Source organism: Linepithema humile, chromosome 2 (genome assembly GCF_040581485.1).
Source record: "Linepithema humile isolate Giens D197 chromosome 2, Lhum_UNIL_v1.0, whole genome shotgun sequence".
NCBI classification, from domain to species: domain Eukaryota; kingdom Metazoa; phylum Arthropoda; class Insecta; order Hymenoptera; family Formicidae; genus Linepithema; species Linepithema humile.
In genome coordinates, this window is record NC_090129.1 from 1,264,438 (window position 1) to 1,281,081 (window position 16,644).

The 16,644-nt window shown below is 32.2% G+C and overlaps 2 protein-coding genes and 1 long non-coding RNA gene across 4 annotated transcripts; all 3 read left to right on the forward strand.

Moving 5' to 3' along the window:
* The first annotated feature begins 403 nt into the window (after positions 1-403).
* LOC105677376 (lipase 3-like) lies at positions 404-3,645 on the forward strand. Its single transcript, XM_067350678.1, has 7 exons — positions 404-550; positions 1,084-1,264; positions 1,626-1,740; positions 1,884-2,127; positions 2,392-2,550; positions 2,654-2,881; positions 3,272-3,645. Exons 1-7 carry the CDS (start codon positions 404-406, stop codon positions 3,425-3,427), a joined length of 1,230 nt encoding a protein of 409 aa, XP_067206779.1. The 3' UTR covers positions 3,428-3,645.
* An 858-nt stretch (positions 3,646-4,503) lies between these two features.
* LOC105677375 (lipase 3-like) lies at positions 4,504-7,594 on the forward strand. Of its 2 annotated transcripts, none has more exons than XM_067348882.1 (7): positions 4,504-4,625; positions 5,111-5,291; positions 5,649-5,763; positions 5,907-6,150; positions 6,412-6,567; positions 6,746-6,901; positions 7,282-7,594. In XM_067348882.1, the coding sequence occupies exons 1-7, from the start codon at positions 4,545-4,547 to the stop codon at positions 7,435-7,437; spliced, it is 1,089 nt and encodes a 362-aa protein (XP_067204983.1). In that variant the 5' UTR covers positions 4,504-4,544; the 3' UTR covers positions 7,438-7,594. The 2 variants fall into 2 exon arrangements, with proteins under 2 accessions (XP_067204983.1, XP_012231374.2); XM_012375951.2 differs by having other exon boundaries at positions 4,512-4,625; positions 6,674-6,901.
* A 1,541-nt stretch (positions 7,595-9,135) lies between these two features.
* On the forward strand, positions 9,136-11,008 carry LOC105677414 (uncharacterized). Its single transcript, XR_001101553.2, has 5 exons — positions 9,136-9,702; positions 9,791-9,980; positions 10,104-10,230; positions 10,669-10,758; positions 10,873-11,008. It is a non-coding gene; the product is annotated as an uncharacterized lncRNA (long non-coding RNA).
* Positions 11,009-16,644: the final 5,636 nt, after the last annotated feature.

Genomic DNA, 16,644 nt, shown 5'->3' on the forward strand with positions numbered 1-16,644 from the left:
CATTGCGCAAATGACAATAAAATATGTGATAATTTTTGCACCGTAATTAAACGCACATATAGTTAAATACTATTTTACTTTAAGTTTAATTGTATGTATTTTGAAATATATTCCATGTAAATGCTTTAATACCATATAATTAAAAACTAGATCACATCAATAGCATGTTTTATTCTTTCCCTCACTCTTCTATTCCTTTTTTCCTCAACTCTCCCCCCTAAGCAACTAATTAAAAGCAAGTCTTCAACGGAATTCATTAGCACTCCGTTTTGCAAGTCGTAAAGTCGAACGAAATTCAATTGCTTTTGCGAATTCCTTCCTATTAATTTCAACAATTTTACCCAGTTCTTTTACCAAAATACCCCGAAAGACTTCGCGACCTTCGCTGAATCCTTTGTCGATGATGCAGCCAACAGCGATCGCATATTTCTTGTCGCTCTGCGGCTTCCTCGGTGCGGCGACAGTAAATGTGACATTCGACAACTTGCTAGAACACTTGTCGACTGCGCTAAATGATATAAAAAATAATGTCGACGCCAACCTCAACACGGTAAGCAAATGTTCTGTCTCCTGAGAAAATGAAAATTTTTCTTAATTTAATTTTGTTTAATGTTTGATACTGCAAGTAAGAAAATAAGAGACTTTATACCCAGTGTCGTTTTTCAAAATTGACTCGATATTAAACACAGTTTCAATATATGTTTTAGTAGAATAGTTATATTTATATTTTTTGTTTCTTAGAATTAATTCAATAATTTATTACTAATTTTTTTGGAATTAATGTAAATATTATATTATGTAATATTATAAAACAATTTTTATTATTTTCAAAGACAATTTTTAACATCATGCACAAGAATATTGAGATGTTTTGCAATTTATAAAAATAAAGTTCTGAAAATGATGTATTTACTAACGGAATCCATTCACAATCGATCATGTTGCGTAACAATTTGTTGTGCCACATAAGTGCGAAGTGTACAAATTGTCAATCGACACTATTGACGATTAACACGTATTGTTGTACAATATAACTAATAGCGAAATTATTCTTTAATAGATATTTACCAATCCTTTTTCCAGTTGGAGCTGATTAGAAAGGCAGGTTATCCTGCAGAAGCTCATGTTGTATTGACGGAGGACGGTTATTTTTTAACGATGCATCGTATTCCAGGTGGTAAAAATTCTCCACTCGTGTTTCTGCAACACTGCCTTTTGTGTAGCTCCGCAGGCTGGGTCGTAATCGGCAAGAACAAAGCACTACGTATGATTTCTTAATTAATCTGCAAAAAGTATCTTGATATCCACCTCCGACTGCGCTGTTATCGAAAAAATATTGAATTTTTAATTACAAAAAAAAAGGCGAGACAAACTGTCTTTCTTTCGTTTTTACTTACAAAATTTTGAATGCAACAAGTTACTGCTTTCTCATATGCGTATCAGAAAATTTTTTATTTAACTTATTCGACAAAAGCAATGGTTTTATCAGTAAATTATTGACGTTTTAACCTGCAGAAAATATATATTAATATATGAAAATGCTAAAATACCATCAAAATCTATTATAAACATACGTATGAAACATACAAAAAACATATGCAAACGACATTCTGTCTGCACGCCAGCTTTCAAATTGGCCGATCAAGGATATGACGTTTGGTTGGGCAACTTCCGTGGTAACACGTACTCGAGAACGCACATTTCTCTGTCACCGTCGGACTCGAAATTCTGGGATTTCAGGTATTCAAAACTGAAGTAAAATACAATCGACAGCGCGTTAAAAATAATGTTGCAGTGAAAATTTAATTAAATTCAGTTTCAAGCGTATAATAACTTTACGATAGTCTAATTATATTATATTCTGTCGAATCAAATTCTAATAGCTTTGACGAAATGGGCACATATGATCTTCCCGCGATGCTCATATATATCATGAACCTGACGTCGAAACCATTGTACACGTACATCGGTCATTCAATGGGCGCGTCCACTTTTTACGTGATGGCAATAAAACGGCCGGAAGTCGCTAAGATGGTCAGAGTGATGATCAGCCTCGCGCCTGCAGCCTTTGTAGGAAATATGACAAGCTCGTTGCGATTGCTTGGTACTTTTATAAGCCCCATCGAGGTAAACTAATTAACTTGATCCAGTTTTCGATGAATTTTAAGAGATTCTTCCATAATCAAAATTTCAATGACATTATTCTAAAAGATAAGATCAGAGTAATTTGCACTGTATAAATTTATGTCTGTTAGTTAAAGATGTGCTTCAAATCTATGTACTTACCTTCACCTGTGTATTTATGCGGAAAGAGTTCGCTGGAAACTTGCAAATTTAATGTACAGTTAGCTCGCATGACGAGAAAACATAATAAAATATTTTCCATTGCAGGCAATCATGCGTTTCTTAGCCGTAAATGAATTCTTGCCGAAGGACAGTCTGTTGCAGTATCTGGCGAGAGTGGGATGCAACGTCGATCCCTTTACAAAACAGATCTGCAGGAACATAATTCTCCAAGCCATCGGCTTCGATAAAGAACAGTTTAATTATGTAAGTATTTCGTGAATGCAATAAAATGCAGTTTTAATCGTCGTTTCAATCATTATTCATGTCAAACTCGAAGATAGTATTTCATACTGATTATGCTCCCTAGACTTTATTGCCCATGATCTTGGCTCACTTTCCATCCGGTACTTCAGTCAAAACCGTATTGCATTACATTCAGGCAATAAACTCGGGCAAGTTCCGAGCATACGATTACGGTCGACAAAAAAATATGCAGATCTACAATGCGACGGTACCGCCCGATTATGATTTATCGCGTATCACAGTGCCGATCGCACTGATTCATGGCAATAACGACTGGATTGTTAATGAAAAAGTAAGTAGGCAATTAGATAATTAAATTATAGAAAGAAATATGCATTAATTAAGAATAGTAATAATCCCACAGATAATGAAAATAACATGTTACAAATTTAAAAGAAACGATAAATGATACTAATAAAAAATAAATAACTAAATATATTTTTTCATAGACAATGATTTACCAATCTGAGATAAGATGCCATTCTTGCTTTCTTTTGTAGGGCTCTTTGTACATTGCTGAACTTAACTTCTTCTTCTTCATTATAATTCTTTTTATAAATACCTCTATTTCGGTGATTGGCATTTTTCTGCTACTTATTAAAGAAATATACGACACATGTAGGTTTAATGTCGTACTGTATTAACTGTCATATGTAAATTAAATTTTCAATACTTTTTCAAGGACGTGAAGAAACTTCGTTGCTTGCTGACCAATATAGTGGATGACTACAGGGTGCCATTTCCCAAATTCAATCATGTCGACTACTTGTGGGCCAAAGACGCACCTACGCTGGTGTATGAAAAAATATTAGAGACCATGAAAAAGGAAGTAAATTAGTAAAGAATTATAATGTCAAGAAATCATAAATTTTGATGTAAAGTAATTTTACTTATAATATTGTTAATCCCCAATACGATCGATTTAAAATATCTAACACGCCCGTTTAAGTAATTGTTTGCTAACATTACGACAGACAGCAATAAAAACGGTGATATAAATAAAGTGTAAAACTTAATATTAACCTAATATCTTCATATATTAGAAAAATCGACAAAGTTTGCGTCGAAACAAAGCATCGCATTATTGAATGTTGAATGATTTTTATGCGGTTGCGATATAAAAGCTGCAAATTTCCTTTTGATGTTATTAAATTCTTAGTCATGTGATACTAAAGCGATTACATATAAAATATATTTCAAAATACCTACAACGAGAAAAGAGATCGTCATTGCTCGATCGAACCTTATCTTTGAACCAGTGAATTGTCGTTGCTACAAAGATTGCAATCCGTAATTTTTCTAAAATGATAAACACGCATACAAATTGTATAACAATTTTATTATCAATTTCCGCTTTTAATTTGTATATTTTTGTAAAAAAAAATCAGTCTGAAAAATTTCAAATTTCGTAGAAAGCAGGTAACTCCACGAAATGTAAACATTAAAAAAATGAAACATGCTATCATTACGCAATCGAAAATAAAATAAATTTCAAATTTATGGCACTGTAATTAAACACATATATAGTCCAATAATATTTTATTTCAAGATTAATTGCATGTATCTTAAAATACATTTTCATATGTAAATATTTTAGTATCACAAAAATAAAATTTGATAACATTAATAGCAAGTTTAGCAATATAATGAGTATTTGTTTATTCTTTTCCCCACTCTTTTTTCCTCGACGAAAAAAAAAACAAATTTTAGGCGGAATCGCAGTTCATTGCCACTCCGTGCCAATGCAGCCGTTGCATATGAAGCGAATTCGACAACGAAGTTTAAGTGCATTTTATAAATTCCGCACTATTGATTTCAATAATTTTACAGAGTTTTTTTGTTAAAATATCTTGAAAAACTTACGTTCTTCGCTAAATCCTCTGTCGATGATGCAACCGGCGGCGATCGTATATTTCTTGACGCTCTGCGGATTCCTCAGTGCAAAGACATTAAACATGACAATCGACAACTTGCAAGAACTCATGTTAAATGCGCTGAATGATATCAAGAACAATGTCGATGACAATCTCAACACGGTAAGCAAATCTTCAGTCTCCCGAAAAAATTAAAATCTTCATTAACTTAATGCTCGTTTAATGTTTGATACTATAAATAGACAAATGAGAAATCTTACAACCAGTGTCGATTTTCAAACGTCAAAAACTGACTCAATATTAAACACAGTTTTATTACTTGAATTAATTCAATTACTTATCATTAACTTTCAGCGATTAAAACACATATTTTCATATGAACTGCTGATGTTTTCTTAGCGCTTCTTAATGTCATCCGATGCAAAGTAACATTGAGATGTTTTGCAATTTTTAGAAATAAAGTTCTGCAAGCGATGTATTTGCTAAATGGATCACGATCAATCATATTGCGCAATACAATTTGTTACGCAACATAAGTACAAAGTGTCAAAACTGTGTCTCAGCATAATTCGCAAGCAACACGCCATGTTGCGCACCGATTGATCGTGAACTTATTTCTTATCATGTATTTACCGATCATTTTCCAGTTGGAACTGATTAAAAAAGCGGGATATCTTGCAGAGGCTCATGTTGTATTGACGGAGGACGGCTATCTCTTAACGATACATCGTATTCCAGGTGCCAAAAATTCTCCACCAGTGTTTGTGCAACACGGTCTTTTGTGCAGCTCCGCAGCCTGGATCATAAACGGCAAGCAAGGAGCATTAGGTACTATTTCTTAATTAATCTGCAAAGAATATCTTGAGATCCATCTTCGATTGCGCTGTTATCTGAAAAATATTAAGTTATCAAATTACAAAAATAGAAAACAGCAAAAGAAACTGTCTGTCTGTCGTCCTAAATTACCAAATTTTGTATTCAACAATTTACTGCTTTATCATATGCGTATCAGAAAATTTTTCATTTAACATATTCGACAGAAAATATAGTTTTATCGATAAGTCATTGACGTTTTAACCTGCAGAAAATATATATTAATATACAAAAATGTTAAAATGCTATTCTGTTAGAAATGAATGAATCTTATAAGAAAAAATATATGCAAACGAAATTTTGTCTGCACAGCTTACAAATTGGCCGATCAAGGATATAACGTTTGGTTGGGCAACTTCCGCGGGAACACTTACTCGAGAACGCACATTTCTCTGTCGCCGTCAGATTCGAAGTTCTGGGATTTCAGGTACTCGCAACCGATGTGAAATAAAATTAACAGCGCATTAAAAATAATGTTGCAGCAAAGATTCAATTTAATTCAGTTTCAAGCGCATAATGACTTTACGACGGCATAATTATATTATATTCTGTCTTATCAAATTCTGCTAGCTTTGAAGAAATTGGCACGTATGATCTTCCCGCGATTATCTCATATATCACGAACCTAACGTCGAAACCATTGTATACGTACATCGGTCATTCGATGGGCACGACCACATTTTATGTGATGGCAATAAAACGTCCAGAAATTGCTAAAATGGTCAGAATGATGATCAGCCTCGCACCAGCAGCCTTTATAGGAAATATGACAAGCTCATTGCAATTGCTCGTTCCTTTTACAAGTTCCTTCGAGGTAAGCTAATTAGCTTGATCCAATTTTCGATTAATTTTATTCAGAGATTCTTCGATGATCATCATTTCAACGACAATAATCTAAAAGATCAGAGTAATTTTCACTATATAAACTATATACCATTAGTTAACGATGTGCTTTAAATCTATGCACTTATCTTTACCTTTGTATTTATGAGGAAAGAGTCCGCTAAACACTTGCAGAATTACTGTACAGATACTTCGCATGACGTAAAAAAAGATAAAAGATTTTCTATTGTAGGCAATGCATTTCTTAGGCATATATGAATTCTTGCCGACGAACTGTGTACTGCAGTATCTAATGAAAGTGTTATGCAACATCGATTTCTTTACACAACAGATCTGCAGTAACATAATTTTCTATATCTGCGGCTTCGATGAAGAACAGTTTAATTATGTAAGTATTCCGTGAGTGCAATGTAATGCAGTTTTAATCGTCGTTTCAATCATTATTCATGTCATTAAACTTCAAAATAGTATTTCACATTGTTTATGCTCCCTAGAATTTATTGCCCATGATCTTGGTCCAATTTCCATCCGGCACTTCAATCAAACTCGTGTCGCATTTCCTTCAGGAAATAAACTCGGGCAAGTTTCGTGCATACGATTACGGAAGAGAAAAAAATATGCAGATCTACAATGCGACAATACCACCCGATTACGATTTATCACGTATCACAGTACCGATCGCGCTGATTCATGCCGGTAACGATTGGGTTGTTACTGAAAAAGTAAGTAGGCCATTAGATAATTAAATTGTAGAAATAAATATGCATTAATTAAGAATAATAATAATCCCACATATAATGAGAATGTTAAAAAATCAAAAGAAACGATAAAGGATATTAGTAAAAAATAAATAACTAAATATAGTTTTTCATAGACAATAATTTACCAATTTGAAATAAAACGCCACTCTTGCTTTCTTTTGTAGTGCTCATTATATATTGCTGAACTTGACTTCTTCTTAGTTATAATAATTTCTCGAATAACTTTCTATATTTCGTTGATTTGCATTTTTTACTACTAAAGAGATATACGACACTTGCTGGTTTAATGTCCTTTTGTATTAACTGTCATATGTAAATTAAATTTTGAATACTTTTTCTAGGACTTGAAGATGCTTCGTGACTCGCTTACCAATATAGTGGAAGACTACAGAGTGCCATTTCCCAAATTCAATCACGCCGACTTTATGTGGGCCAAAGACGTAGATGCGCTGGTGTATGAAAAAATACTAGAAATCATGGAAAAGAAAGTAAATTAGTAACGAATTATAATGCCAGAAAATTATAAATTTCGACCAAAAACAGTTTAACTTACAATATTTTTAGCCTAAAATACGGTCGCCTTAAAATATCTAATACGCGCGTTTAAATTATTATTTTTACCATTATCACAATAAAACCGGCGATATAAACAAAGTGTGAAATTTAATATTAACCTAATATCTTCCTATATTAAAAAACCGACAAGGTTTGCGTCGAAGTAAAGCATCGTATTGTTGAATGTTCAATGCCTTTTATGTGATTGCGATATAAAAAACTGCAAATTTTGACGTCATCAAATTCTTAATCATGTGATAATAAACATATTTCAAGATACATACAATAAGAAAAGAGATGTTAATTATTGCTCCAAACAAGACCTTAACTAGTGAAATGTTACTAAGAGATCGCAATCCGCGATTTTTCTAAACTGATTAACACACGCATACAAATTGTATAATAGTTTTATTTTTAATATTCAATTTTAATTTGAATATTATTATGTAAAAAAATCAGTTTGAAATGTTTCAATTTGCATGCAAAAGAAATAAGCCCATGAAATGCAAACATTAAAAAAAATGAAATATGCTTACCATTGCGCAAATGGAAATAAAATATGTGAAATTTTATGGCACCGTAATTAAACACATATATAGTTCAATTGTATTTTGCTTCTAGCTTAATCGTAAGTATATTAAAATATATTTCATATATAAATGCTTTAGTACGACATGCTTGAAAACTTGATAACTTCCCAGAAAACATTATGCCCATAAATATCTAGCAACTCACGTACAAAAATGGCTCATACTGCGCACACAAAACCTTATCCCAGTGCGTTGTCATAGCGGTAGCAAAATGCTAGCACACTTGCAAAACGCTTGCACTTTGTGGGCAATACACGACTTATACACGACTAAACATATCCCACGAGCAAAATTCAGGCAAACTGCTACACAGATTATTTGCATAAGACGCGCAATCTTTGCGCGCAAGAATTGTTATTTGGGTTAGACGTTTAAGAATGTAACAAACATCTTTTTATTCTTTCCCCCATTCTTTTGTTCTCAACTAATAAAAAAATTCAAATTTTCAACAAAATAGCAACTCATCGGCACTCCGCTGTACACCAGGTCACACAAATGCCTTGACATATGAAGTTGCACGGATGTCAAGGCATATTGAGTCGGCGTGTTCCGACTCTACATATTTTTACATTATAACTATGGTTATGAACACAGCGGCAAAGCTGTTTTGACTGTTTCAAAGCAACTGGAGCAATTGACAAATAAAGGTTAATATTTATAATATCAATCAATTGCTCCAGTTGCTTTGAAATAGCCAAAACAGCATTGCCGTTATGTTCATAACCAGTCATGATGTAAAAATATGTAGAGTCGGAACACGCCGACTCGATATGCCTTAACACCCGTGCAACTTCATATGTTAAGGCATTTGTGTGACCTGGTGTACATGCATAAGTCAATAAAGTTCAATTGCATTTTACTTCAAGTTAATTGTTTGTATCTAAAAATAAATTTCATATGTAAATGCTTCCGTACACGTACCGGCACGTATGGTGTCCCTCACCGGCATCGGTGTACGTGTTGGAACAACCGAAGGCGTCACACGCATTCACACAAATGCGTATTTGACGTGTCGCTTGAAGCGAGGAGCACAGCTAGCAGCAATGGGAATAGTAGTGGGGGATATTTTCATCTTGCATTCTTAGCGCAAATCGGACGATCGAGAGAGAAAGCATTGCAAAACGTGATGTCAAGTTAGTGGTGTCCCTATAGCTGTCTTCCTCATGCAACCGTCTAATGAAGGAAGTGCGAGCGAGACAGTTAGGGCAGCTCGGTGTCCCTATCGATGTCTCGTTCGCTCTAACATTTATGTGTCGTGCTTTTCTTTCTTTCTTTTAAGAAACATAGCTGAGCCCATAGAACTTATATACATGGAAAGAGAATAAGAGCAAACAATTGTACTCAAGAAGTGAGACAAATATATATAGTGCTGTCTTATTCTGTTACTCTTTCTGTAAGAACGCATAGTAAGCCATAGTAAAATTGTGTTAATATCTGTTTATATCAATCTTTGTCAGGCTTTGTGAGATCACGTAATGTACAACACGTGTACGAACATCAAAATTTGTAAAAATTTTAATGATTTTTGCATTGTGCGTGTAGTTTAAAAAAGTTGAAGAAAATGGTTGTGTACTGTGTGCTATGTGGCAATCGCAGCAAAACTGCATTTTATCATCGGTATGAATTAAAGTTAATTTTTTATATGTTATGTATGATGAAATATTGTAATATTAATAATTAAAACAAATGTGTTACTTCTTAACAGGTTTCCAAAAAACAGAGTATTAAAGATCAATGGTTGTCTTTTTGTGGAATCAAAGAAGAGATTCTTAATACAGCAACGTTCCTTTGCTCGCATCATTTCAAGGAGGAATATTTAAAACAAAAATTAAATTGCACTATTGTAATTCCAGGAGCAACGCCATCAATCATATTCCAAAAAAATCAAAGAAAAGGTACAATTTTAAAGTTTAATTATTTTTAAGTAAATATAAATAATAACTGTTTGGTTTCCTGTAATTTTTATTACAAATCTATGTATTCAGTATATTACAATTATATGATCAATTCAATTTCAGATCAAATGTAGCCAACAAATCTACATACGAGCTGCCAATGAAAAAAATTAATGTGAATGGAATCGAGCCAGCTACTGAAATCGAGATTTCTGTTGATAAGAAGTTACTGGATGTACATTGATTGAAGGTATAATTTTTATGCATATAATTTATTTCATTAAAATACATTTCAAATATTTTAATTTAATTTGAGATCAATGAATTATCCGGTTAATAAAAGTATATAGTTTTTTAATTATATACTAATATTAATAATAATAATGTTATACAATAATTACACAATATACTATACCAGATGAATATGACCAAACAATCTAAGGGACATTAAAAGACACATTTGACACTGACTTTGGATCTGCGTCATTGATCAAGTAATCACTACCAAACCTACTTTACTTTAATACAGGATGCCCTATAAACTCTCTGTTTGGTCATATCCATACTATATACAAGAAAATATATTAATATTTTATTATAAATTGAAAAAATGACACATTTTTAAAATTATGACATTATTAATAATGTTTCAGTCGTTAATAACACAATGCATAAAATTATTTTTCAGATCCAATTGATGTCGATACTCATTGCAATGAGTCTTCGGTGCAGTACACTGCTGACAGCAACAAAGGATCTGCAAATGAATTCGTGCAAGGTATTTATAATTCATGTTAACGTTTTTTGTTGAAATATAATTCAGTATACTAATCTTATTAATAGCACTCAACTTTATATAATAGTAATATTATTAATTTATTACATACCTTAGCAGGCACGTGTCGAACACCTCCAAGAACGATTTTCGAACCTCGCTACGTTGGTGATATCCGAAGTCCACACTTAGCTACACCTCGAAGAGCAAAACGAACTGTAGCTTTAGCGAGAGGAGTTATTGATAAACAAAAAAAAAACAATTAGGACGTTGCAACATTCAAGAAACCGATTTCATGCACGTATTAAAAATATGAAAAATTTAGTTAATGAATTGAAAGAAAAGAATTTAATTTCTGAAAGTGCATTTGACAGTTTAACGGTAAGCTTGCACAATATACTTATTAATTACACTACAAGTTAATTATCTAAGTAGAAAGTTTCTCTCATTTTCCAAAATTACATAAAGGGCCGATACTAATAAAGAAAATGCTATATAGAAAAATTTATACAGATTATACGTAGATTATAGAAATTTTCTTGATTTTCTTAAACTATTTTTAAATTATGCATTTTTTTACTTATACGAGATTTATATTTTAGCAGAGTTGTTCAGAATTTGTAATTATATATAATATTACTTTCATAATTCATTCAAATGTACAGAATTGATATTTATGTAATTTTTTATATGTATAGGCTGAAATGTAGGCATTTTTTATTAAATATATATACATTATTGACATTAAGCAATATGTATTGTATTGCTAAAGAAAATAATAAAATTATTATAATATTAATGTGGTTTTGTGATTTTTATTTACATATAGGTTAATTGTCCTAAGATTATGCATGAAATACTGAATAGGAAGAAAAGATTAAGAAAAATATACTCAGCAGAACTAAGAAAGTTTGCCTTGACTTTAAGTTTTTATTCTTTGAAAGCTTATGCATTTGTAAGACAAATCTTCAAAAACCTTTTACCTGAACCTTCCACTATTCGTAAATGGTATGCTGCGTTAAATGGACGACCCGGATTTACAGATGAAGTGTTTCACGCTCTGAAGTGTAAAGTTGAACACAGTGAAGTGCCAATTTTATGTAATTTGGTAGTCGACGAGATTGCAATTTGAGAAGAGATTGTATACGATAGAAAACGATACTGCGGATATGTCGATCTCGGTATACATGATATTCGAACAGAAGACTCTGATCATCCTCCAAAAGTTAATCAAGCGTTAGTATTTATGATTGTTGCGCTAAATGGCCACTGGAAAGTGCCAATAGGTTATTTTTTGATAAAGTCGCTAACCGGATCAGAAAGAAGTAGTTTATTACTAGAATGTTTTGAGTTGATCCATGATTCGGGAATTATTGTTCGATCTTTGACATTTGATGGAGCTAGTTCCAATATCAATATATGCACCATTTTAGGTGCGAATTTTTAATTTGGCAAAAATTTTAAACTTTTCTTCATCGATCCAGCATCGAAAAAAATTTATTGTTTCTTAGATTCTTGTCATGCTTTGAAGTTGATAAGAAACACTCTAGGTGACAAATTAATTTTAAGAAACAATGGCGAAGACATTTTGTGGGAAGATATTGTTCTTCTCCAGAAACTGGAAGAAAAAGAAGGTTTAAAAGCTGCAACAAAACTAACAAAAAAGTATATTGCTTTTCAAAAAAATCGAATAAAGGTCAAACTGGCAGCGCAAACGCTGAGTGAAAGTGTCAGTTGTGCTTTACAATTTATTTAAAAATGTCGACCGAATTAAAATCACCGAAACAGACAACACAGTTCTGCAAAGTATTTAACGATGCATTTGATTTGCTAAATGTGAGGTCTAAATTTAGTGGATTTAAAAAATATAATGTGGCACTTACTGAAGACAATTTTGATGAATTAAAAAGCTAACACCTTCGAAAATTACATTATGCAGATAAAAGATTATGAAAATAAATCCATCTTATTCGGCAATCGGAAAACTGGCTTTCTCGGTTTTATTGTATGTCTTAAAAATATGTTCGAGTTATTTAAAGAATTGAAAAGTCACGGATTACGTTATTTGTTAACTTATAAATTAAACTAAAACCACTTAGAAACTTTTTTTAGCGCAATTCGAAGTAGAGGGGGATTTAATGATAATCCCAGTGTAAAACAATTCGAGTCCAGCTACAAAAGATTAATAGTTAGACACGAAATTGCTGCTTCTGAACGTGGTAACTGTGTACCTAATGATATCCCGATATTGTTTGTTACATCCGCAAAAATGAATGGCAGAAACAGACGTTATTCTCGTGAAGAAGATGAAACTTTTGTCGATTTATTTGACCATGACTACTTGTCTACTTGGTGGTCATTAAATCCTTTTATTGAAGACGTAGTGGCACACATCAGCGGATTCGTGATAAAGAAATTGTTACGAAATAAAAACATGTGTAATGTATGTGCAACATTTTTAATATCTAGCAATGCCGAAGCAATTTCGAAGTTGACTGCTATTAAAAATAGAGATAATTTGATTCTTCCTTCCGAAGATGTCATAGAAATATCACGTTCTGCCATTCGAGACGTGCTATTCAAAAATACAGTCATCTCATTTTTACAAAAGAAAATATTAAACAATTTATTACTAATGTTGCATGTCGTACTATTTACGATCAAGTGTTCACGCATGTGACTAATCATAAGCAAAATGCTTCTCGCAAAAATCAATTTAATAATCATAAATATCAATTAATAAAAGAAATTTCTAATATATATGTACAAATCCGATTATATCATGAAGGAAAACGCGCTACCCATGCGGATAAAAAAGAATATCTTTGGCATACGTATACTAAATTAATACATTTTAAACACATGTAACAGATTTTATTGTTTATTGTTCCACATAGTTTATTATAGATTTCTACATATTGTAATATTTTATAATTTCTAATTATAATAAATATAGTTTATAATATAGTTTATAATTACTGTTGATAAATAAATGATAAGAAATCCATATATTTTTTTTTCTTTTATAGAATATTTCTTTCATTTGTATTTTCATTATATTCATAAATAATTACAAATTATTTTTAAACTTAAATGTAATATTTTATATGTAATATATATATAATATTACTATTTATTATAAACGATTAATATTTATGAAACTTTTTTCAGAATTTGATTATTACATATATGTACGTAAAATAAGCGTTTCAAATCTACGCGGACAGACAGTGCACATGCGCATAGCGAACAAAAGTCATGTTCTACCTTCCCTTGTCGCACAGATGTTGGGTATACTCAGTGATGCGATATCTACTACCGGTTTGAATCCGGGGCTCCCGCAGTGTTCCGATTAGGGACCGGTTGTATACGCATGTGCGGCAATACGGCGTCAGTACAGTGTCTCATACAAGTTAAACAAGGCACCGTTACCCCCCTACATTTAAAATATTTCAAAATTTTTTGAAATTGATTGAAATTTTCTACTTCTTGGTTTTTTAGCTGCTGGCTCCGTAGATTCCATGCTTGTAAATATATAAATATTACTTATTTGTAGTCACCTAACCTCCTCATGTCAAAACGTCCCGTCATACGGTCAACACACAACATATAACGGCACTGGATCTCCATTACCGCACATGCGCAGAGCTGCACATGCGCATACAACCGGTCCCTAATCGGAACACTGGGCTCCCGGCTCTCGAGCCACAACACAAGTAAGAAGCGTCACGCGCCTGTGTGCGCTCGGCCGTTCGGCTATAGAGAGAGAGCGGACGTTTCTGTCTTGCTACCATCGAGCCGACGTAAACACATAGCGGACGGCAAATGCTCAGAAACAAGCGCTTTTAATCGAGTAAGGCGAGTGCCTAGCAGATTCGAAGTCCCGTATACGAGACTTGATTTTCGCATTTTTTTTTTCTTTTTTCCACATTTGTTTCTAACAGTGTAAATTAGTTAATAATGTTTTTTTGGCTAAAAAATATTATGTTGTATATTAATAATATATTTGCATATGTTAAACTAATAACTAATTATTTTAAAAAGAATACTGATTTGTGTGCTATAATAAATAGAAAAATGAAGTCATTTTACAACATACATATTGCAACAAAGTGCAATTTAACATATGCAATTATTGTTAATAAATATAAAATAATATTTTTTAGCCAAAAGTATTATCTAATAATTCACTTGATGGTATAGTGCTAGAAACAAATATCGAAAAAGAAAAAAAATGTTACAAAAGCAGTTTTCAAACACAAGATTTTCAATATTCCTGTCACTCGCCTTACCCGATTAGCTACGCTTGCTTCTTAACATTTATCTCTATCGAAAGATTACACACCTGGAAAATTTTTAACTATTTATTTTAAATTACTGCATATTAGCAAGAGTTACTGTATTGTGGAGATTAGTGGAGGAACGGTAACATACAATGTAGTCAAATACATCTTACAAATGCAGTCAAATAGATCAAAGATTTATTGCACTCTTGTTAGCATGTTAAAGTATGTGTAGCGTATTATTAGTTCATTAGTAATTTTAAGTGTTTATAATAGTGGTCTTCCACACCACCTTTGAGGTTCCACTAACTAGGCGCGTTCGATTTTTTTTAAGTGGACCGTTGCCTGGAGCCCTATCGTACCACTTTTTTAAAATTAAAATTCAAGATAAAAGTAATTTTTATTGTTTTGATGTTGATGGACCATCATCTGCAATATGTAACGTTATATTACTTTTTATTTTCCCAGGACTACTGGCGTACAGTGTCTTTGCCGACATCAAAGACAAATGCCTCTTATTAATGTTCATATTTAGCACTGTTTCCTCACATGATTTTAATACTGATTTTAAAACACAAAGAGCGTTAACATTGGTGACCGAAAGTTTGTTGCGTTTTTTGGTTTTTAAATCAGATAAAACTGAAAACATCCTTTCAGGATCTGCATTAGAATTAGGCAGTGTTTGAATAGCATTCACCAAAGATTTCATATTAAGATATTATATAGTGTTGTTACTTCGTAAAATTTTTTTCCACATATCATCAAAATTTAAGTTAGAAAAATTTATTTTGTCTGTCTCAGTAAAATCTTCATGTAACCATTCTTCCCGCAAACCGTTTTCGTCAAATCCTAGTTTTGACAATAAAAGAAACATCGCGTTACCCAGCAAACACAAAGTAACAGTAACATAACATAAATGTTACAATTTTCCACTCAACAACATAATTGTTACGTACAAGGCATGTTATATCGCAGTTACATTGTTAAGTGAGAAATTATAACATTGACGTTATGTTACTGTTAGCTTGTGTTTACTGGGTAAATGATATTTCTCTATCATTATCTGATAAAGCTACATTTGCTTCTAAAACTGTTAATGTGGACAAAAATTTGTCATTAATTGGTAATCTTTTATTAATTTCTTCAGCAGCGGTGACGTAAAATTATAAACCATTTTCTCGTATATTTGTAATTATATTACATTTGTAATTGTACATCGTGTCTGTAGGTACTTTTTTTATAAATTCATCGAGATATTCCTCGCATTCGGATCCCAAATTTATTTCTTGTAAAGGTTTTTGATTCTCTTTTTGAGAAAATTCAATATTATTACATACGCGTTCGCTCTAACACCTATGTGTCGTGCTTTTCTTTCTTTTCTTTAAAAAACGTAGCTGAGCCGCGTGCACCGACCGCCGGCATTCATTCTATTAATTATTATATCATATAAAGAGGCTTAATTTAATAAAAAATAAAAATTTGTATTGAAATGTTTAATTATACGAATATGAGAATTGTTTGCTTCCGTAACAAAAATACACGCTTGTCTTGATTAATTATTGATTCATTTATGATTGCGTAATTAAAAACTTATTTAATATAAGCA